At 54.7% G+C, this 21,703-nt stretch overlaps 1 protein-coding gene across 1 annotated transcript in view; it reads right to left on the minus strand.

Moving 5' to 3' along the window:
• LOC147117916 (eukaryotic translation initiation factor 1b) overlaps nt 1–4,215 on the minus strand; it is a 17,326-nt gene extending 13,111 nt beyond the window's left edge. The window contains exon 1 of the mRNA XM_085989321.1: nt 4,032–4,215. Within this exon, the coding sequence (XP_085845447.1) occupies nt 4,032–4,062 (31 nt within the window). The 5' untranslated portion in view covers nt 4,063–4,215. The remainder of the gene's footprint in view (nt 1–4,031) is intronic.
• Between the last annotated feature and the right edge of the window lie 17,488 nt (nt 4,216–21,703).

Raw genomic sequence — 21,703 nt, forward strand, 5'->3', positions numbered from 1 at the left:
CTGTCTCTCCCCTCCCCCCTCCCTCCCTCCTCCCCTCCCTCCCTCTCCCCTCCCTCCCTCCCTGTCTCTCTCCCCTCCCTCCCTCCCTGTCTCTCTCCCCTCCCTCCCTCCCTGTCTCTCTCCCCTCCCTCCTCCCTGTCTCTCTCCCCTCCCTCCCTCCCTGTCTCTCTCCCCTCCCTCCCTCCCTGTCTCTCTCCCCTCCCTCCCTCCCTGTCTCCCTCCCTCCCTCCCTGTCTCTCTCCCCTCCCTCCTCCCTGTCTCTCTCCCCTCCCTCCCTCCCTGTCTCTCTCCCCTCCCTCCCTCCCTGTCTCTCTCCCCTCCCTCCCTCCCTGTCTCTCTCCCCTCCCTCCCTCCCTGTCTCTCTCCCCTCCCTCCCTCCCTGTCTCTCTCCCTCCTCCCTCCCTGTCTCTCTCCCCTCCCTCCCTCCCTGTCTCTCTCCCCTCCCTCCCTCCCTGTCTCTCTCCCCTCCCTCCCTCCCTGTCTCTCTCCCCTCCCTCCCTCCCTGTCTCTCTCCCCTCCCTGTCTCTCTCCCCTCCCTCCCTGTCTCTCTCCCCTCCCTCCCTGTCTCTCTCCCTCCCTCCCTCCCTGTCTCTCTCCCCTCCCTCCCTCCCTGTCTCTCTCCCCTCCCTCCCTCCCTGTCTCTCTCCCCTCCCTCCCTCCCTGTCTCTCTCCCCTCCCTGTCTCTCTCCCTCCCTCCCTGTCTCTCTCTCCCCTCCCTGTCTCTCTCCCCTCCCTCCCTCCCTGTCTCTCTCCCCTCCTCCCTCCCTGTCTCTCTCCCCCTCCCCTGTCTCTCTCCCCTCCTCCCTGTCTCTCTCCCCTCCCTCCTGTCTCTCTCCCCTCCCTCCCTCCCTGTCTCTCTCCCCTCCCTCCCTCCCTGTCTCTCTCCCTCCCTCCCTCCCTGTCTCTCTCCCCTCCCTCCCTGTCTCTCCTCCCTCCCTCCCTGTCTCTCTCCCCTCCCTCCCTCCCTGTCTCTCTCCCCTCCCTCCCTCCCTGTCTCTCTCCCCTCCCTCCCTCCCTGTCTCTCTCCCCTCCCTCCCTCCCTGTCTCTCTCCCCCTCCCTCCCTCCCTGTCTCTCTCCCCTCCCTCCCTCCCTGTCTCTCTCCCCTCCCTCCCTCCCTGTCTCTCTCCCCTCCCTCCCTCCCTGTCTCTCTCCCCTCCCTCCCTCCCTGTCTCTCTCCCCTCCCTCCCTCCCTGTCTCTCTCCCCTCCCTCCCTCCCTGTCTCTCTCCCCTCCCTCCCTCCCTGTCTCTCTCCCCTCCCTCCCTCCCTGTCTCTCTCCCCTCCCTCCCTCCCTGTCTCTCTCCCCCTCCCCTCCCCTCCCTGTCTCTCTCCCCTCCCTCCCTCCCTGTCTCTCTCCCCTCCCTCCCTCCCTGTCTCTCTCCCCTCCCTCCCTCCCTGTCTCTCTCCCCTCCCTCCCTCCCTGTCTCTCTCCCCCTCCCTGTCTCTCTCCCCTCCTCCCTCCCTGTCTCTCTCCCCTCCCTCCCTCCCTGTCTCTCTCCCCTCCCTCCCTCCCTGTCTCTCTCCCCTCCCTGTCTCTCTCCCCTCCCTCCCTGTCTCTCTCCCCTCCCTCCCTGTCTCTCTCCCCTCCCTCCCTGTCTCTCTCCCCTCCCTGTCTCTCTCCCCCCTCCCTCCCCTCCCTGTCTCTCTCCCCCTCCCTCCCTCCCTGTCTCTCTCCCCTCCCTCCCTCCCTGTCTCTCTCCCCTCCTGTCTCTCTCCCCTCCCTCCCTGTCTCTCTCCCCTCCCTCCCTGTCTCTCTCCCCTCCCTCCCTGTCTCTCTCCCCTCCTCCCTGTCTCTCTCCCCTCCCTCCCTGTCTCTCTCCCCTCCCTCCCTGTCTCTCTCCCCTCCCTCCCTGTCTCTCTCCCTCCCTCCCTGTCTGTCTCTCTCCCCTCCCTCTCTCCCTGTCTCTCTCCCCTCCCTCTCTCCGTCTCTCTCCCCTCCCTCTCTCCGTCTCTCTCCCCTCCCTCTCTCCTTGTCTCTCTCCCCTCCCTCTCTCCTTGTCTCTCTCCCCTCCCTCTCTCCCTGTCTCTCTCCCCTCCCTCTCTCCGTCTCTCTCCCCTCCCTCTCTCCGTCTCTCTCCCCTCCCTCTCTCCCCATCTCTCTCCCCTCCCTCTCTCCGTCTCTCTCCCCTCCCTCTCCCGTCTCTCTCCCCTCCTCTCTCCGTCTCTCTCCCCTCCCTCTCCCCCGTCTCTCTCCCCTCCCTGTCTCTCTCCCCTCCCTGTCTCCCCTCCCCCCCCTTCCGTCTGTCTCTCTCCCCCCTCTCTCTCTCCCCTCCCTCTCTCTCTCCCCTCCCTCTCTCTCTCTCCCCTCCCTCTCTCTCTCTCCCCTCCCTCTCTCTCTCTCCCCTCCCTCTCTCTCTCTCTCCTCCCTCTCTCCCCTCTGTCTCTCTCCCCTCCCTCTCCCCTCTGTCTCTCTCCCCTCCCGCTCTTCCTGTCTCTCCCCTCCCTCTCTTCCTGTCTCTCTCCCCTCCCTCTCTCCCCTCCCTCTCTCTCTCTCCCCTCCCTCTCTCTCTCTCCCCTCCCTCTCTCTCTCTCTCCTCCCTCTCTCCCCTCCCTCTCCCCTCTGTCTCTCTCCCCTCCCTCTCCCCTCTGTCTCTCTCCCCTCCCGCTCTTCCTGTCTCTCCCCTCCCTCTCTTCCTGTCTCTCTCCCCTCCCTCTTCCTCTGTCTCTCTCCCCTCCCTCTTCCTCTGTCTCTCTCCCCTCCCTCTCTTCCTGTCTCTCTCCCCTCCCTCTTCCTGTCTCTCCCCCTCTCTCTCTCCCCCCTCTTCCTCTCTCTCCCCCCTCCCCTCCCTCTCTCCCCTCCCGCTCTTCCTCTGTCTCTCCCCTCCCTCTCTTCCTGTCTCTCCCCCCTCTCTTCCTCTCTCTCTCTCTCCCCCCTCTCTTCCTCTCTCCCCCCTCTCTTCCTTTCTCTCTCCCCCCTCTTCCTCTCTCTCCCCCCCCTCTCTCTCTCTCCCCCCTCTCTTCCTCTCTCTCTCCCCCCTCTCTTCCTCTCTCTCTCCCCCCTCTCTTCCTCTCTCTCTCCCCCCTCTCTTCCTCTCTCTCTCTCCCCCCTCTCTTCCTCTCTCTCCCCCTCTCTTCCTCTCTCTCTCTCCCCCTCGCTCTCTCTCCCCCTCTCTCTCTCTCCCCCCTCTCTTCCTCTCTCTCTCCCCCCTCTCTTCCTCTCTCTCTCCCCCCTCTCTTCCTCTCTCTCTCCCCCCTCTCTTCCTCTCTCTCTCTCCCCCCTCTCTTCCTCTCTCTCTCTCCCCCCTCTCTTCCTCTCTCTCCCCCCTCTCTTCCTCTCTCTCTCCCCCCTCTCTTCCTCTCTCTTCCCTCTCTCTCTCCCCCCTCTCTTCCTCTCTCTCTCCCTCTCTCCCTTCCTCTGTCTCTCTCCGTCTCTCTCCCTCTCTCTCTTCCTGTCTCTCCCTCTCTCTCTTCCTCTCTCTCTCCCTCTCTCTCTTCCTCTCTCTCTCTCTTCCTCTTCCTCTCTCTCTCCCTCTTCCTCTCTCTCTCCCTCTTCCTCTCTCTCTCCCTCTTCCTCTTCCTCTCTCTCTCTCTCTCCCTCTTCCTCTCTCTCTCCCTCTTCCTCTCTCTCTCCCTCTCTCTCTCCCTCTTCCTCTCTCTCTCCCTCTTCCTCTCTCTCTCTCCCTCTTCCTCTCTCTCTCTCCCTCTTCCTCTCTCTCTCCCTGTCTCTCTCCCTCTCTCTCTTCCTGTCTCTCTCCCTCTCTCTCTTCCTCTGTCTCGCTCCCTCTTCCTCTGTCTCTCTCCCTCTCTCTCTTCCTGTCTCTCTCCGTCTTTCTTCTCTCTCCCCTCCTCTCTGTCTCTCGCTCTCTCTGTCTCTCTCCGCTGCAGCGCCGCCGCCATTTTGAGCCGCCGTCATCCAACAAAGACGGAGGAAAAAAACAATTAAAAACAAAATTTAAACCGCGTGATGTTGTTTTTTAAATGCCCACATTCTATCATCAATACAGAGGGAGAGGCGGCGGGTCCGGGCCTCGGGCTCTGGGGATCCGCCGCCCAGCCACACTCGGCCCGAGGCCGCCCGCGCCACACACTCACCAAAAGATTGGAGGTTCTGAATAGTGGACATGCGATATTAGTAGAAAGCCTGATCGGGAAGGAAAAGCTGGTGGTCCGGCTGGTGCTGCGGTGCTGTGTGGCGGCGGCTCGATCGCTGTCTCTCGCCTCTCCTCTCTCGGGGTGACCGCGCTGCAAACCCGCTCCGCGCAAAATGGCCGCCGTGCCGCGCAGCTCGGCGCAAAATGGCCGCCCCTCCCCGGGGCCTGCTGGGAAATGTAGTCCGCTGCCACCCGGCCCCACAGCGACACCCCTGGTCACCCGCCAGAATGCACATTATAGATTCATAGAATGGTTACAGCGCAGAAAGTGGCCATTCAGCCCATCCTGTCTACAATCATCATAGAATGGTTACCGCACAGAAAGAGGCCAAAGGGCAGGTGTTGCATCTCCTGCGCTTGCACGGGAAGGTGCCAGGCGAAGGGGAAGGGGTGCTGGGGGCAATAGAGGAGTGGAATAGGGTGTCTCGGAGGGAGCGGTCCCTACGGAATGCTGAAAGGGGAGGGGAGGGGAAGATGCGATTGGTGGTGGGATCACGTTGGAGGTGGCGGAAATGGAGGCGGATGATCCGTTGAATGTGGAGGCTGGTGGGCGGAGGCAGCGCAGCAGCAGCAGCTACGACGACCCGCTACAGCACGTCGGCCGGCAGCCCCTTGGCGGGAAGCTCGCAGTCCGACTGGGTGGAGGGAGAGCCGGGCATGGTGGCCAGAGGCCGGACCATGAGCGGGAGAAGCAGGCCACCAAATCGTGGAGCCGGCAACATTGAGGAGGAGGCCGCCATTGAATTGACTTTTTCTGAACATGGCGCTGGAGAATAGCGACGTGTCTCTGTGAGCTCCCACAGCTTATTGTGGGAGTGATCGGGGAGTAAGCATTCCATTGTACTAGTTACATATGGCAAATAAAATTGAATTGAATTGAATTGAATTGGTGGGGGTGAAAGGTGAGGACAAAGGGTACCCTATCGTGGTTCCGGGAGGGAGTGGCAGGGGTGAGGGCAGAAGTGCGGGACATAAAACGGACCTGGTCAAGGGCAGTGTCAACCACGGTAGAGGGGAATCCTCGGTTGAGGAAAAAAGGAAGACATGTTGGAAGCACTGGTGTGGAAGGTGGCATCGTCGGAGAAAGTGTAGTCCAGGTAGCTGTGGGAGTCAGTGGGCTTGTAGCGCTCCCTCAGTACTGCCCCTCCAACAGTGCATCGCTCCATCAGTACTGCCCCTCCGACAGTGCAGCGCTCCCTCAGTACTGCCCCTCCGACAGTGCATCGCTCCATCAGTACTGCCCCGCCGACAGTGCTCCATCAGTACTGCCCCTCCGACAGTGCGGTGCTCCCTCAGTACTGATCCACCGACAGTGCGGCGCTCCCTCAGTGCTGCCCCTCCGACAGTGCGGCACACCCTCAGTACTGCCCCTCCGACAGTGCGGCACACCCTCGGTACTGCCCCTCCGACAGTGCGGCACTCCCTCAGCACTGCCCCTCCGACAGTGCAGTGCTCCCTCAGTACTGCCTCTCTGACAGTGTGGCGCTCCCTCAGTACTGCCCCTCCGACAGTGCGGCGCTCCCTCAGTACTGCCCTCCGCGGCGCTCCCTCAGTACTGCCCCTCCGACAGTGCGGCGCTCCCTCAGTACTGCCCCTCTGACAGTGTGGCGCTCCCTCAGTACTGCCCCTCCGACAGTGCGGCGCTCCCTCAGTACTGCCCCTCCGACAGTGCGGCGCTCCCTCAGTACTGCCCCTCCGACAGTGCGGCGCTCCCTCAGTACTGCCCCTCCGGCAGTGCGGCGCTCCCTCAGTACTGCCCCTCCGACAGTGCGGCGCTCCCTCAGTACTGCCCCTCCGACAGTGCAGCACTCCCTCAGCACTGCATTGGAGTGTCAGCCTAAATTTTTGTGCTCAAGTCTCTGGAGCGGGACTTGAACCCACGACCTTCTGACTCAGAGGCGAGGGTGCTGCCCACTGAGCCACAGCTGACACTCTAATCTCCGGCCAGAATGGGAATGATTGGATAATTCCCTCCGCTGATCACGCCTGCAGCCCCTACCTGCTGTATAGTAATTGGTTTGAGACATGTCATTGGTATTGCTGTAACTATCCTCCACTCACTGCATTTTGTTAGAGAAATTATTTGCAACATGCAACTAACCTCCATTCAACATTTTGCAACCTTGGTGTCATATCTGACCCAAAAATGAGCTTCCGACCACATATCCGCAGCATAACTAAGACCACCTATTTCCAGCTCTGTAACATCGCCCGTCTCCGCCCTTGCCTCAGCTCATCCGCTGCTGAAACCCTCATCCATGCCTTTGTTACCTCTGGACTGGACTATTCCAATGCACTCCTGGCCGGCCTCCCACATTCTACCCTACGTAAACTTGAGGTCATCCAAAACTCGGCTGCCCGTGTCCTAATTCACACCAAGTCCCGTTCGCCCATCACCCCCTGTGCTCACTGCCCGTGTCCTAACTCACACCCAGTCCCGTTTGCCCATCACCCCCTGTGCTCGCTGGCCTACATTGGCTCCCAGTTAATCTATGCCTTGATTTTAAAATTCTCATCCTTGTTTTCAAATCCCTCCATGGCCTCACCCCTCCCTATCTCTGTAATCTCCTCCAGCCCCACAACCCCCCGAGATCTCTGCGCCCCTCTAATTCTGGCCTCTTGAGCATCCCTGATTATAATCACTCCACCATTGGCAGCCGTGCCTTCAGCTGCCTGGGCCCTGAGCTCTGGAATTCCCTCCCTAAACCTCTCTGTCTCTCTACCTCACTCTCCTCCTTTAAGACGCTCCTTAAAACCCACCTCTTTGATCAAGCTTTTGGTCATTTGCCCTAATTTCTCCTTATGGGGCTCGGTGTCAAATTTTGTTTGATAATCGCTCCTTGGGACGTTTTACTACATTAAAGGCACTATATAAATACAAGTAGATGTTGTAAATCCTGTTCTAAGTCCCACCCCACCTCCGACTGGCCAGCGGGGCAGGGAGCTCAGCACTGGGGGAGCAGCACTGTTTCTTGTTGCTGCTGCCAATCCTCCTTTTCGGAAAGTCGGTTGTTGGAATCGAGTTGCCCTTCACTGTGCAGAAAATGCAGACCCGTGTCGAGGGGGCGGTCTTGGACCTGTGCCTTTCTGTAAGGGGGAACAGCCAGGACATGTTAGGTGCTTTGGCACCTTTCCCAGCCCAGCAGATCTGGGGTGTGGGTGAGGGGTGGGGGGAGGAATGGTACTGCTTGGTGTCAGACGAATGAGATAACTTGCATTCATTTCACGAATCCCATCACAGCAGGACCATTGTGCGAAGGTTCGGTACGGAAGGACCAGGGTGTTCTCCTGTTTGTTGCATTTTGCTTCTGTTTGTTGCATTGCGATGCTGAGACCCAACCGCTCTGTCACTGCATTGACTGCTCCAGAAATATCTCGGCTCCAGTCAAACAAACATCAGGAAAAGCCAAGAGTCTTCCAGCTGGTCACTTAACCGCAACAAATAATCCAGCTGCAATTAGGTATTAGTAAAGCTTTTTATTAAACGCACTTACATTAGAGGCTAGAGTTGATGTTGACTCTACAGAAAGCTATACTTAGCTTCCAGCTCTGCTCCTTTACCAAGCAGCTCAGCTTCCAACAGTTTAGCAGCACATCACTAGAAGCCAAATTTCCCGTCAGATCGCTCATTCTTACTTTAGAAAGGAATGCAATTCTTATAAACACAGCTCCAAATCTCTTCAAATCTTTCCCATCTGTGTTACACTGGCCAGTCACAAATGTTACTCTTGAAATCTGATTCCCTATTGTTGCGGTTTTAATTCAGATTCCAGGAGCTTGGCATGTGTGAGCAGCATTTACACTGCCGAGGCCAGTTTGTTTATCCTGGCAGCGGATTCTCACATCCACAAAACGAAAGGTGAGTAAGGGAGCTGGATTTAACAGCACAAGCACTGTGAGCAGCCCCCTCTATAGTGAGAGCCCTGAATACCAATTAAAACAGTGTCAATACTAAACTCGCTAATGTTTGTCAGACAGCTCTGTCAAGTGTACATTTAAAACACATTTAGAGACAAAGAAACAGGCTGTAAAAGCTTCTATAGGCATGTAAAAAAGAAAAGGTTGGCGAAAGCAAACGTGGGTCCCTTACAGGCTGAGACAGGAGAAATTATAATGGGTAATAAGGAAATAGCAGAGAAGTTAAACAAATACATGGGGGGCGATTTTGTCGGCGCTCAGGGGTCGGGTTTGGAGGCAGGACTGCTGGCAAAATCAAAAAGATTGGCAGCAGGTCCTGAACCCGCTTTTTCCAATTATGACACTTCTACTGCGGGCTTCCCGACGTCGGGAAAACCCGCCAGGGTAAATGTGGCGTGCTGTGGGTTTACTGTAATGTTTGTGTATAGATGACAACTGCAGAAGTGGTGTGAAGGATCCAATGGGACACTGGTGAGTTGCAGAGGTAAGAAAATGTTGGGAAAGTCATTTTTAATATGTTTAGAATTTTCTGTACATGACAAGCTTTGAAGTGTTTGTTGTTAGATCTCAAGAGTTTAATAACCTTGCTTGTATAACAATTAAAAGAGTACGCAGGAGACAGAGTTCAGTTAACAGCCATCACTTTCCAGAGAATCTTCTCAACTCAATGCACTCTATTTCCCATAGTGCATTGCACATCACAACTACGGTAAGCTATGTGGGACGATTCAAATACAACATTCAAAATACACAACATCTCCTCCCCTCTTACATTAGATGTCCCAATAGAACCACAAAATTTTTAAAACACAATAACCTGGGAGTGAGGGTAGACTTCCTCCAACCATGGCTATACCCATGGGGATTATTCTGCCCCAGATAAAGGGTAAGCCTCTGAATTATAAGTTCAAATGTATAGGGGCCCGCCGCTCTCTGGTAGGATACTGGCGGTCAACCTGGCTCTCCAGTTCATTGTCTATCACAGGTGACGTCAACACAGGTGTAGGCGGCTGAGGTGCCTGTATACAGGTCTCCCTTGCTGATGACATAGGGGCTGAAGCAGCTGCTTCCTCAGAAGGTGAGCCTCTCGGTGTAGAAGGCGGATGACCCACAGCGTCACAGAATCACAGAATCACAGAAACCCCACAGTGCAGATAGAGGCCATTTCGGCCCATCGAGCCTGCACCGGCACATATCCCACCCAATCCCCGTAACCCCTACACCAACACATATCCCACCCTATCCCTGTAACCCCACGTATTTAATCCCCCTAACACTAAGGGTCAATTTATCATAGCCAATCAACCTAACCCGCACATCTTTGGACTGTGTCACCCAATGGCAGATAAACTGCTGTTGGTGGTTCAGTGGGTGATGCTGCACTTCGTAGAAGCTGATTGGTGTGTCTCTTCCAGACAATGTCCTCGGGTGTCTGTACAGTGTAGGATACTGGACCAGTCTGTGCAATGACAGTAGCAGGAACCCACTTAGGTCCACCACTGTAGTTCCGTGCCAACACATGTTCACCTGGACTGAAGACTCCGTCTTTGGAGCGTTGTTCACGTCGCTTGATCTGCTTCTCCTGCTGATACTGTATCACGTCTTTCACCTTTGGCGGTTTCAGCAGGTCGAAGTTGGTTCGTAGCTCTCTTTTGAGCAGTAGAGTGGCAGGTGATGCTTTTGTGGTCGCATGTGGTGTGTTCCTGTAACTCAACAGGAAACTATTCAGGCGCTGATGAAGCATTCCCTGGCCTTGCGATGCCTTTAGAGAGTGTTTCATGGTCTGAACAAACCTCTCAGCTAGACCATTGGTCGCAGGGTGGTATGGTGCAGCCCTGATATGTTGTACGCCATTCACCTGCAGGAATGTAGCCATTTCTTGTGACACCCACTGTGGACCGTTGTCTGAGACAAGTTGCATCGGAGATCCAAATCGGCTGAACACCTCACCTAACTTCTCGATGGTCTTCTCAGCGGTGGTGGATGTAGTGTATGTACCTTTAAGAGAGAACTACTTTTACAGCTCCTGTATACTGTAGTACCGGCAGTGACCACACCTGTATATAAGCCTTGAGCATGCCTCTGTACTGTCAGTCTTTAGACTACCCTCCTCCAGTAAACACCTGTTGATTGTTAAGTTACAGCCTCTGTGTAGTTATTGGAAAACATCATACTTTAAGAATCACGGATTCAACAGTGAAGACGAGGTCGATTCGAATCTACCTGCAACTCTGCATTTCCCTTCAAGGATTCACTCCGGGAGGGCGGTGGAAGAAAGTCAAGGCCAGAAGCACGGGCGTCGACCACGAGCAACCGCCCAGTCATCCGTCAGAGAGTGAACATCGCAGGGGAGGCTGTTGAGAGCCGGGCTTGGTTCCCCAGCCACGATGATCCAGCAACAGACTGGCAACAGGTACAGCGCAGGCCCTTCCCGGACAGCGGCGGCTGGAGCCGACCGACGGCAGAGAAAAAGCCGAGCAGCGTCGATGGGGTAACAGAGAGGGTGAAGCGCACAGGGCGCAGCCGGGGGTTGAAAACCGAGCTGCGTTGAGGAAAAACAAAACAGAGAGAGAGTGTAAAGCAGCAGCCGGGTTCAGGACCGAGCGGCGGCAATGGGAAAGACGCACAGGAGAACGCGCAGAGCACAGCCAGGGCTCAAGGGCTGAACAGCGTCCGCGGGGAGAAGAAGGGAGAGCGCGGGAGATGCCATTGAGCCGCGGAGAAGAAGGGAAAGCACGGGAGACGCCATTTCTTGAAATCGCAGCAGAGAAGAAGGGCGAACGCGGGAAGAAAGGAAAGTGCGGGAGATGCCATTTTGTGCCAACAGAGAAGAAGGGAGAGCGCAGGAGACGCCATTTTAGACAGTTAAATCACACCCAGGGATGCCGAAGAGTGGCAGTATCACTGCGTTCGACAATGAAGTCGAAGATTGGGCGACATACGTGGAACGCATTGAGGTGTACTGCAGAGCGAATGAAGTGCCAGATGCTAGGAAAGCACTGGTTTTGTTAAATTCGATGGGTGCAAAAACTTATGGCTTACTGCGAAACCTAATAACCCCAGAGAAGCCCGTGGATAAGAATTTCGAAAGCATAGTAGAAATCCTACAGGACCACTTAAACCCCACACCGCTGCTGATAGCAGAAAGATTTAAGTTCCACAAAAGGAACCAGCATAAAGACGAAAGTAATGCTGAGTACTTAACGGAACTGCGCAAGCTATCGAAACACTGCCAGTTTGGAGTGGGACTAGCAGATACGTTAAGGGACAAGTTTGTGTGTGGGCTTCAAAGTGAAGGAACCCAGAAACGGCTTCTATCAGAAAAGGATCTTATGCTGGACAAGGCTTTCAGCATGGCAGTATCACATGAAGCAGCCGCACGGGGCGCTGCAGAGATACAACGGAGACCGCAAGAATATGGCACCAATGAAATGTCATATGGAGCAGGGAAGTGTTATCGCTGCGGCAGAACAACACACGATCAGAAGGATTGTTGGTTCAAAGACCAAGTGTGCAGACAGTGTGGAAAAGCAGGACACATAGCAAGAGTCTGCAGGTCAGGGAAGAAAACCAACAGCAAGAAATCTCCACAGGAGAAGTACAAAAAGGTACATAAGGTGATGGACAGTAGTTCAGACGAACAGAAAAGTGATACAGACTACGGAAGCAAGGAGCTGGGTTGTCTGAAACTACATAAGGTAACCAAAATGGAGGATCACCAGACAATCTGGGTCACACTCAAGATAGACGGAGTCCAAGTGAAAATGGAATTGGACACAGGATCAGCCCTAACAGTCATAAACCAAAGGGACTACAAGCGGCTATTTTCACATATACCCTTGAAAGCTACAGAGATTGTCTTGAAAACGTACACGGGGCAAAAAGTCTACCCCAAAGGAAAAATAAGGGTGAAAGTGATATACAAAGGCCAGGAAATACCTAAAATGGACATATATGTATTGCCAGATGGAGGACCACCACTACTAGGACGTGAATGGATCCGGAAGATACAATTAGATTGGCATTCCATACAGGCACTGAAGGTTGAGGCCAAAAAGGATGATGACGTCACACCTGGACGACTGTCAAAAATGCTAACTGACGCACAAGAAGTGTTCCAGGAGGGACTCGGAACACTAAAAGGCATAACAGCAACGATTAAAATAGAGGAAAATGCAAGCCCAAAGATTTTTAAGGCCAGACCGGTGCCTTATGCGATCCGACCAGCCGTCGAAGCAGAGCTGGAAGGGTTGGAACGTTCAGGAGTACTGTCCAAAGTAGACTGGAGCGAGTGGGCTACACCCATCGTTCCTGTAATGAAGAGGTCATTGAGTAATACGCCTGGGGAACCAAAGAAGGTCCGCATCCGTGGGGATTTTAAGGTGACAGTGAACCCAGTCCTTCGCTGTCTACCGACCATAGAGCACATATACCAGAAACGCTGTCTATGGAGGTCACGGTCCATCATCAAAGACCCTACCCACCTCAGCCACAGTCTGTTCGCCCTCCTGCCATCTGGGAGACGCTACAGATGCATTCGCACCCGTACGACCAGATTTAGGAACAGCTTCTTTCCCAGGGCTGTCATCCTACTGAACTCCACAAATAAACTCTAAAGCCTGCACATCTGCCAATGCACTTTATTATGGTTATGTTTATGTTAATGTATTACAAGCCAAATGTATGTTGAATGTTTAAATGTCTTAATCTAAATGTACACTCTCGGGAGCCGCAAGCCTACATTTCGTTGTACTGCACTTGTGCACTAACAGTGACAATAAAAGTTGATTTGATTTGATTTGATTTGATTCACGCGGTACAATATCTGCTTCCACGGATTGAGGATATTTTTGCCTCGCTATCTGGAGGTAAACGCTTCACCAAAATTGATCTAGCCCAGGCGTACTTGCAAATGGAGGTAGAAGAAGCCTCGAAACAATACCTCACGATCAACACTCATAAAGGTCTCTACCCATACAACCGGCTGGTGTTCGGGGTAGCATCGGCTCCGGCTATTTGGCAAAGGGCAATGGATCAAGTCCTGCAAGGGATTCCAGGGACCCAGTGTTATTTGGATGACATCCTGGTCACGGGCGAAAATGACAGTGATCACCTCGCCAAACTGGAGAAGGTGCTCACTAGATTAAAGGAATATGGGCTACGAGCTAATCGCCACAAGTGCGAGTTTTCCCAGAAACAGATCTCGTATTGTGGCCACGTTATTGATGAAGAGGGGTTACATAAGTCCCCTGAAAAGATTGAGGCAGTAGTCAAGGCTCCAGCACCGGAAAATGTGTCACAACTGAGGTTGTTCCTCGGGCTGGTAAACTATTACCATAAGTTCTTAACAAATTTGTCTACAGTATTACACCCACTGAACACCCTACTGCAAACGGGGGCACCACGGAAGTGGAATGACGAACGTAAACGAGCTTTCCAGAAGTGCAAAGAATTGATCACATCAAAAGAGGTGTTGGCCCATTTCAACCCAGCACTACCAATTTGGTTGGCATGTGATGCATCACCCTATGGTATTGGAGCGGTGCTGTCGCACAAATTCCCAGATGGGTTGGAGAGGCCAGTAGCCTTTGCGTCTCGGTCGCTAACCTCAGCCGAGCGCAACTACGCCCAGATTGACAGGGAGGCCCTCAGCCTAGTATGGGGAGTAAAAAAATTCAACCACTATCTGCATGGGCAGAAGTTCACCTTGCTGACTGACCACCAACCACTTGTCTCCATCTTCAATCCAAAGAAGGGCGTTCCGGTGATGACTGCACAACGGTTACAAAGATGGCCCCTTTTTCTAGGGGCAAACCAATATGAAATAGAATATAAAGGCACGAAACAGCATGGAAATGCTGATGGGCTATCACGCCTGCCAGTGCCTACTGTGGAGGAAGCACCAGCAGTGGACCCTATCGAGATATTTTATTCGTCAATAATTGAACGATTGCCAGTAACTAACGCGGATGTAGAGAAGGAGACCCGCAATGATCCGACACTGTCACGGGTATATGATTTGACGGTGAGGGGATGGCCAACACATGGCGACTCACTGTTGCCAGCATTCTCACCCAGAAGAGAACAGCTGTCAGTATGCCAGGGGACAGTGATGTGTGGATCCCGAGTGGTAATTCCACCCAAGTTAAGGGAGAGAGTGCTCAATGAGCTTCACGAAGGTCATCTGGGAGGGGTGAAAATGAAAAGCCTTGCTAGGGCTTATGTATGGTGGCCGGGGATCGATCAATAAATCGAGGACCTAACCAAGAGCTGCTCAGGATGCCAGAAGATCCAAAATGCACCACCACATGCCCCTCTACACCCATGGGAGTGGCCCTCCTCTCCATGGCAACGGGTGCATATTGATTTTGCTGGTCCATTCATGGACACAATGTTCTTAATAGCAGTGGATGCTCACTCGAAATGGCCTGAAGTGATAAAAGTGTCCTCAACCACTACAGAGAAAACGATTGCAGTCCTACGGACCATATTTGCCAGGAACGGCTTGCCAGAGCAGATTTGCTCTGATAATGGACCACAGTTTGTGTCCGAAGAGTTTCGGAAATTTATGAGAAGGAATGGGGTAAGGCATTACACATCCGCCCCGTGTCATCCAGCCACAAATGGATTGGCTGAGAGGTTCGTACAAACCTTTAAAAAGGCGATAAAGGCCATGTGCGATGATGAAATTCCACTGCAGCATAAGGTGGACAATTTCCTGTTAGCCTACAGAAATGCAACACATACAGTTACCAACCAGACCCCGGCCATGATGTTCTTTAACCGAAGGTTGAGGTCTCGTCTGGATTTGCTCAGACCAAATGTGCGAAGAAATGTTGAGGATAAACAATTCCAGCACATCAATGAGAAGCCGACAAGGAGCTTCAATGTAGGACAACCAGTCTTGGCCTGTGACTACCGAACAGAGAAATGGCAACCCGGAACGATATGCACACGGCAGGGGCCATTAATGTACACAGTGGATGTCGGGGAGAACATTGTGAGACGCCACGTCGAACAGATCTTAGCGTCACAGGAACGAGTCAACCCCATGTCTCGCGTCCCTGGGGATGAACCCGACATACCGGTAGCATCTACCTCAGAAACAGTAGCTGTGGAAACTGATGAAATAACCGACGAAAAGGGGCCAGAATCGCCTCCGCACCAAGAACAAGAACCTCAGGAAAGGCGCTATCCAGAAAGGATCAGGAAGCCTCCCCAAAGACTGAGGCCTAGAAATTCAGTTGCGTTCGCCAGCCGTTAGCGCCTTAGGAGGAGTAGATCTCGAGCGCTAGGCACTTAGCGGCCGGGCGCAGAACGATTTGCGCCTACGCCCAACTTCAGTAGACATTTAGCGCAGGCGCAAAGTGTTTGCGCGCGCTCAGCTGCGCGCGCAACTTATGACGTCATTTCGTCGTGCAACGCCCTTTGTGCGCCCTAAACCGGAACTTCAGTCGCGCCCGCCCAATGTGGGCGTGGCGGTGTTAAGAACTGTGAAGTGGAACGCAGCAGAGGCCCTGCGGGCCTCGGGGAGCGCTAATTAAAAGGCACTTAGACTGAACTATAAAGGCCAGCCATTTTGCTGCAATGACTTTAGTGCAACGGATTTCTGGACAGAGACCAAGGAAGACACCTTACTGATTTGGCCCAACATAGGAGAGGTATTTTTGGCTTCTGGCCAGAGCTTGGAAATTTGACTCATTGTGATTTCACTGTTTGCAAGTATATTATGGGTGCTGCATGGGGTTCCAACCCTCAGTTCCAGCATTATGTGCGAAGGGCTCGCAGACGCTGTGTGAGAGGGGCAGCCATGCCTAGACGCAGAGGGGCCATCAGGCGTCGGCAACATAGGCCTTACCCACTCAGGGAATACCGCCAGCAGGTGTCCTATCTCACCATGACTGCCGCGCAGTGTGTTAAGAGGCTGCGCTTCAGAAGGGAGGTGGTTGCAGAGATCTGCCAGCTGCTTCACAGAGATCTGCGCCCACAGCTGATGTGCAGGACGTCTCTGTCGGTGGAAGTGAAGGTCACGGTGGCTCTGAACTTTTATGCAAGCGGCTCCTTCCAAGCCGCTGCTGGGGACATAGCTAACATCTCCCAGTTCGCCGTGCATCGCTGCATCCGGCAGGTCACCGATGCCCTTTTCACAAGGAGACACCAATTCATCTCCTTCCCCATGACCCTAGAGAGGCAGGAGCAGCGTGCAGTCGGATTTGCGAGGATTGCCGACTTCCCCATGGTGCAGGGCGCCATTGACTGCACGCATGTGGCTTTGCGGGCACCTATCGACAATGCCGAGGATTACCGCAACCGGAAGGGCTACCATTCCCTCAATGTACAGCTGGTGTGTGACCACAGGCAGCGCATCCTAGCTGTCAATGCCCGCTTTCCAGGCAGCAGCCACGATGCATTTGTCCTGCGGCAGACTACTGTGGCTGACATGTTCCAGGCACAGCCTCCCCCAAGAGGATGGCTTATCGGGGACAAAGGCTATCCTTTGTGTACATGGCTCATGACCCCGCTCCGCGCGCCCAGGACCCCTGCTGAGGAGGCATACAACGAAAGCCATCAAGCCACAAGGAACATCATAGAGCAAACGATTGGCGTCCTCAAGCAACGGTTCCGCTGCCTGGATCGCTCCGGCGGATCTCTGCAGTATTCGCCGGATAGAGTCTCCCAGTTCGTCGTCGTTTGCTGCATGCTGCACAACCTGGCTATCCGCAGGACTCAGGCACTGCCACCTCACGTTGGACCACCACCTCAGGAGGACGAGCAGGAGGACCATGAGGAGGAGGAGGAGGAGGAGGAGGAGGAGTACCAGCCCAGGAGGGAGCCACAAGGTCCAAGGGCCGTCCGCCGGCGGCTTATTGAACGACACTTCTAGGCCCCCTGTCAGGGAATGGCTTGCGGCAATGAACGCACATGAATGCAGCCGCTCCGCAAGCCCTCAGCCGGTTAACGCAACAACCACTTGAAACATCACACATGGACAAGCTGAATAAAGAAAAAGCTTTATTGAACAAACTCAGGGCCCTTCCCACATGAAACCGAAAAACAGACAACACCCCCAAAAAGCACTCAAATACATATCTCACTCCCACAACCTGGGGAGGAATAACAAAACTTGTCCATCCAAATGGCCTTCATCCTCGGCCTTACCAAAAGAACCCCCCCCATAGACAAGACAACCACCCCCATATAAAAAAACATTTGCCAACACACTCTACTTTGTGTGCCGAGAGGGCGAGTCCTTGTCCAGGCTTTTCCGGCCCCTGGCCGACCTGCTGCTCCGCCTCAACCTGGGCCCTGTGGGTGCTGCAAGGCTGGGGGAAGGCTCCTGAGGGGCACATTGCGTGACGGCAGATGCCCTTGGGGGTCGGCCTAGACGAGCTCTGGCCCTCGAGGGGCCGGCTGCTGACTGCTGCAGCTGTGGCTGGGCAGCATCAGTCCCTCCAGCAGCTCGTCGCAGCTTCGCTGGGGGAGTGGCAGTGGCGGCTGCAGCAATGGGGGCAAGCTGGCTGATGCCAGGTGCTCGCTGCTCGCCTGAGACACTGGCACTCGGACGGGCTGGCACTGCAGCAAGCGCAGCAATCTGGTGAAGGCCAGACCGCTGCGCTGCTGCAGCGCGGCGGGTGCCCTGGCGATGCCTGCCTGACACAGCGAGTGTGGCAGCAGTGAGTGCCCGTACTGCCCTGGTCTGTGCCCGCTTCAGACCAGCCAGTGACTGCACGGCACCACTGATCAACTGTCCACTCGCTGCCTGTGCTGCCCTGAATTCGTCCCGACTCGCGTCCTGTGATGCCCCGAATTCGGCCCGACTCGCGTCCTGTGATGCCCCGAATTGTTCGAGACCCCTGGCCTGTGCTGCCGCGAGTTGTTCGAAACCCCTGGCCTGTGAGGCCCCGAAATCGGACACACTATGAGCCAGGGACTCGATGGCCTCAGGCAACCGTCCCACAACCCCCATGAACTCGGTGTGCCGACGATCCGAGTCCGCGGACATTTGATCAAGGAGGTGCACCTCCTGGGCGAGGACCGTCTCCGGACTGGAGGCCGGACTCTCCCTCTGGGGAGAAGGCCGCCGAGCTGGCCGACCCTTCCCGCATGGCTGGACGCCACTGGGCCCAGCAACTACACTCCCCTGCAACACTTCCCCCCTCTGGGGAGAAGGCAGCCGAGCTGCCCGACCCTTCCCGCGTGGCTGGACGCCACTGGGCCCAGGAGCTACACTCCCCTGCAACACTTCCCCCCTCTGGGGTGAAGGCAGCCGTGCTGCCCGACCCTTCCCGCGTGGGTGGACGCCACTGGGCCCAGGAGCTACACTCCCCTGCAACACTTCCCCCCTCTGGGGAGAAGGCAGCCGTGCTGCCCGACCCTCCCCGCGTGGCTGGACGCCACTGGGCCCAGGAGCTACACTCCCCTGCAACACCTCCCCCCTCTGGGGAGAAGGCAGCCGTGCTGGCCGACCCTTCCCGCATGGCTGGACGCCACTGGACACAGGAGCTACACCCCCCTGCAACACTTCCCCCTGGCTCTCCTCCAGGGAAGACGTGTCCCCTCCATTGCCATCCCCTGGCGCGGATGAGGGTTCCCCCGATGTGCCGCCTTCCTCTTGCTCCTCCTCGTCCTCCTCTTCCGAGGGACTGACACTCGCAGCTTCAGGGACCTCCTCCTCACCAGCTGAAAGCAGGAAGGCACAAGAGTAGCTTTAGAGTGAGGACAGGGCATCAGCGAGGGAGGCATGAGTGGTGGCATTCTGCGCATTGGTCGGACAGTGGCAAAGGATGTAGATCTGAAGCGCAAGGGGAACGAGAGAGGTCCAAACGGTCATGTCCTTACCATTGGGGCCCAGCACAGGGTCGGCATCTCCAATTGCAACGGGGCCAATCACCCGGGCACCCATGAGTCGACCCATGCGCTCCTCCAGGTCACTGAGCTGCTGGAACTGGGCACGGCCTCTCCCGGTGACAGTCCGGCTCTTCAGATTCTGGGCCAGCTTGGCCTGCAAGAGAAAGGACGGCCTCTAAGTACAGTGTGGTGCCCTGTTGTTGTGTGCACTGCCTCCCATGGTCGAATAGCTTGGCCAGTGTGGTGCCCTGTTGTTGTGTGCACTGCCTCCCATGGTCGAATAGCTTGGCCGGTGTGTAAAGTGCAGAAAGTGCAATTGATGTTCATGCCAGTGCCATAGCTGCTGGATGAGGGCTGGCCATTAGGCCTTTGAGTTCCCTTTGCCCATAATGTGAGGTGCACATGCAAGGATGAGGAGGACACTGGAAAGGGTACTCACCCTGACAATCCGAGTGAGGTCGTTAAACTTTTTCCGGCATTGGACACCAGTCCTGGGGACATCGCAGGTGGCTGTGACCCTCTGGGCGATATCCCTCCAGGCTCTCTTGTACACCCTCTTGGGAGGCTTCTTGCCACTGTCCGGGAACAAGATATGGCTTCTCTTCTCCAAAGCCCTAACCAGCACCTTTAAATCATGGGCAGAGAAGCGCTGCGCTCGCTCACGGGCCCTCTGCATCCTTCCTGGCGCTATTTCTCTCCAGCAGCAGTGTTTAGGCCTAGCTGGAGGGCTGCAGTATCCAGGGCGTGGCAGCAGACCAAGTCGACCCTTCCCCCTTTAAGAGCTGGCCGGCGCCAGGGTGTCTGCTGTCAATCAAAACATGACCGCACCTGCGCTGCGCCCGGCCTCGGCGGTATCAGTCTGCACCGCCGGCTTAGCGCCTAAAGATAGCCGTGCAACGCCAGTTTTAGCGCTCGAGCAAACTCCTTGGCCAAAGCTACTGAGTATCGGCGAAGTGGCCTCCACTTTCCGGCGGGCGCAAACTTTAGCGGCCGCCCGACTTTACCGCCCCAAAAGTGGCTATACTGAATTTCTAGGCCTGAATCTATAAATGGACTATTTCAGTTTAATGTGCATGTCAAAGTGTTAATTGTTATTTGAACATTATGGGTACTGCTAATCTAAAAGGGGAGGAATTGTAGTGTATGTACCTTTAAGAGAGAACTACTTTTACAGCTCCTGTATACTGTAGTACCGGCAGTGACCACACCTGTATATAAGCCTTGAGCATGCCTCTGTACTGTCAGTCTTTAGACTACCCTCCTCCAGTAAACACCTGTTGATTGTTAAGTTACAGCCTCCGTGTAGTTATTGGAAAACATCATATTTTAAGGATCACGGATTCAACAGTGGACCTCATTATAACAACCTCTGGCCACTTACTGCGCGCATCAACAGCCATCAGGAACATTCTCTCCTCGAATGGACCTGCAAAGTCTACATGAATGCGGTGCCATGCTTCCTCCGGAAAGTCCCAGGGGTGAAGAGGTGCAAGCTGTGGCACATTACGAACTCTCTGACATCAGGAACAGGTTTTAGCTTTGTCCTCAATCTGTCCATCCATACCTGGCCACCAGAAGCAGCTCCTCGCTATTTCTTTCATACGAACCATTCCGCAGTGTCCGGAGTGTAGTTGCTGTAACACTGGTTTCCGTAGCGATGGTGGAATAACCACTCTCCTCCCCCACAGCAAACATCCAGACTGCACCGACAGTTCGTTTCTCCTTAAGAGATATGGTTTCAGGTTTGGGTCATCGCTGTCAAGCTTGCCCCTGACGATAATGTCCAGCACTGCAGACAACACTGGGTCATTTCTGGTGTTTCGTCGGACCTGTGTCGAAGTAACAGGCGCGTTCTCCACCTGCCTAAAATAGCAGATGTCCATGCTACTCGTCATAGGCTTGGTGACAGGCAGCGGCAACCTGGAAAGACTGTCGGCGTTGCCGTGCAGGTCAGACTTACGATATCTAATGTCAAATGTGTGTGCAGACAACAGCAGCGCCCACCTTTGCATTCTGCTCGCAGCAAGTGACGGAATCCCTGTATGTGGCCCGAAGATGGTTGTGAGAGGGCGGTGATCTGTTAGTAGGGTGAACTGTCTCCCGTACAAATATTGGTGAAACTTGCGAACGCCAAAAACGATGCTCAGTGTTTCTCGTTCTATTTGGGCGTAGTTAGTTTCAGCTCTGTTCAAAGCCCTAGATGCGAATGCTATCGGCTTCTCTTCTCCGTTTGGCATGATATGAGAAACGACCGCTCCCACACCATATGATGAAGCATCGCAAGCTAACTGTATGGGTAATGAAGGGTTAAAATGCGTCAAAGCCTCTGACTTCAGGAGCGTGTCCTTTGCTGTCATGAACGCCTCCTGGCACTTGTTAGTCCATTCCCACTTCTTGTCTTTACATAGCAACCAATGCAGCAGCCTCAGCATCGAGGCTAGGTTCAGTATGAACCATCCATAGTAGTTCAATAACCCTAGAAAAGAACGCAGCTGGCTGATATTTTCAGGTGCTGGGGCATCCACGATTGCCTTGGTCTTGGACGGTGCCTTGTGAAGGCCTGTGGCATCGGTCACATGACCGAGGTACTCAACTGATGCCTGAAAAAATCGCATTTATCCCTGCAAACTCTGAGTCCGTAATCCCTCAGTCTCTGTAGCGTTGCGTCCAAGTTACGCAGATGGTTTTGGTCATCACACCCAGTAACTAAGATATCATCTAAGTAGCACTGGACTCCAGGCAATCCACTAAAGATCTGGTCCATAGCACGTTGGAAAAGGGCTGGAGCTGATGTAATTCCAAAAGGAAGTCGACGATACCTAAATAGGCCCTTGTGCGTCACAATAG

This window comes from Somniosus microcephalus, chromosome 5 (genome assembly GCF_052327205.1).
Source record: "Somniosus microcephalus isolate GS21.2 chromosome 5, FLI_Smic_1.0, whole genome shotgun sequence".
Lineage (NCBI taxonomy): Eukaryota > Metazoa > Chordata > Chondrichthyes > Squaliformes > Somniosidae > Somniosus > Somniosus microcephalus.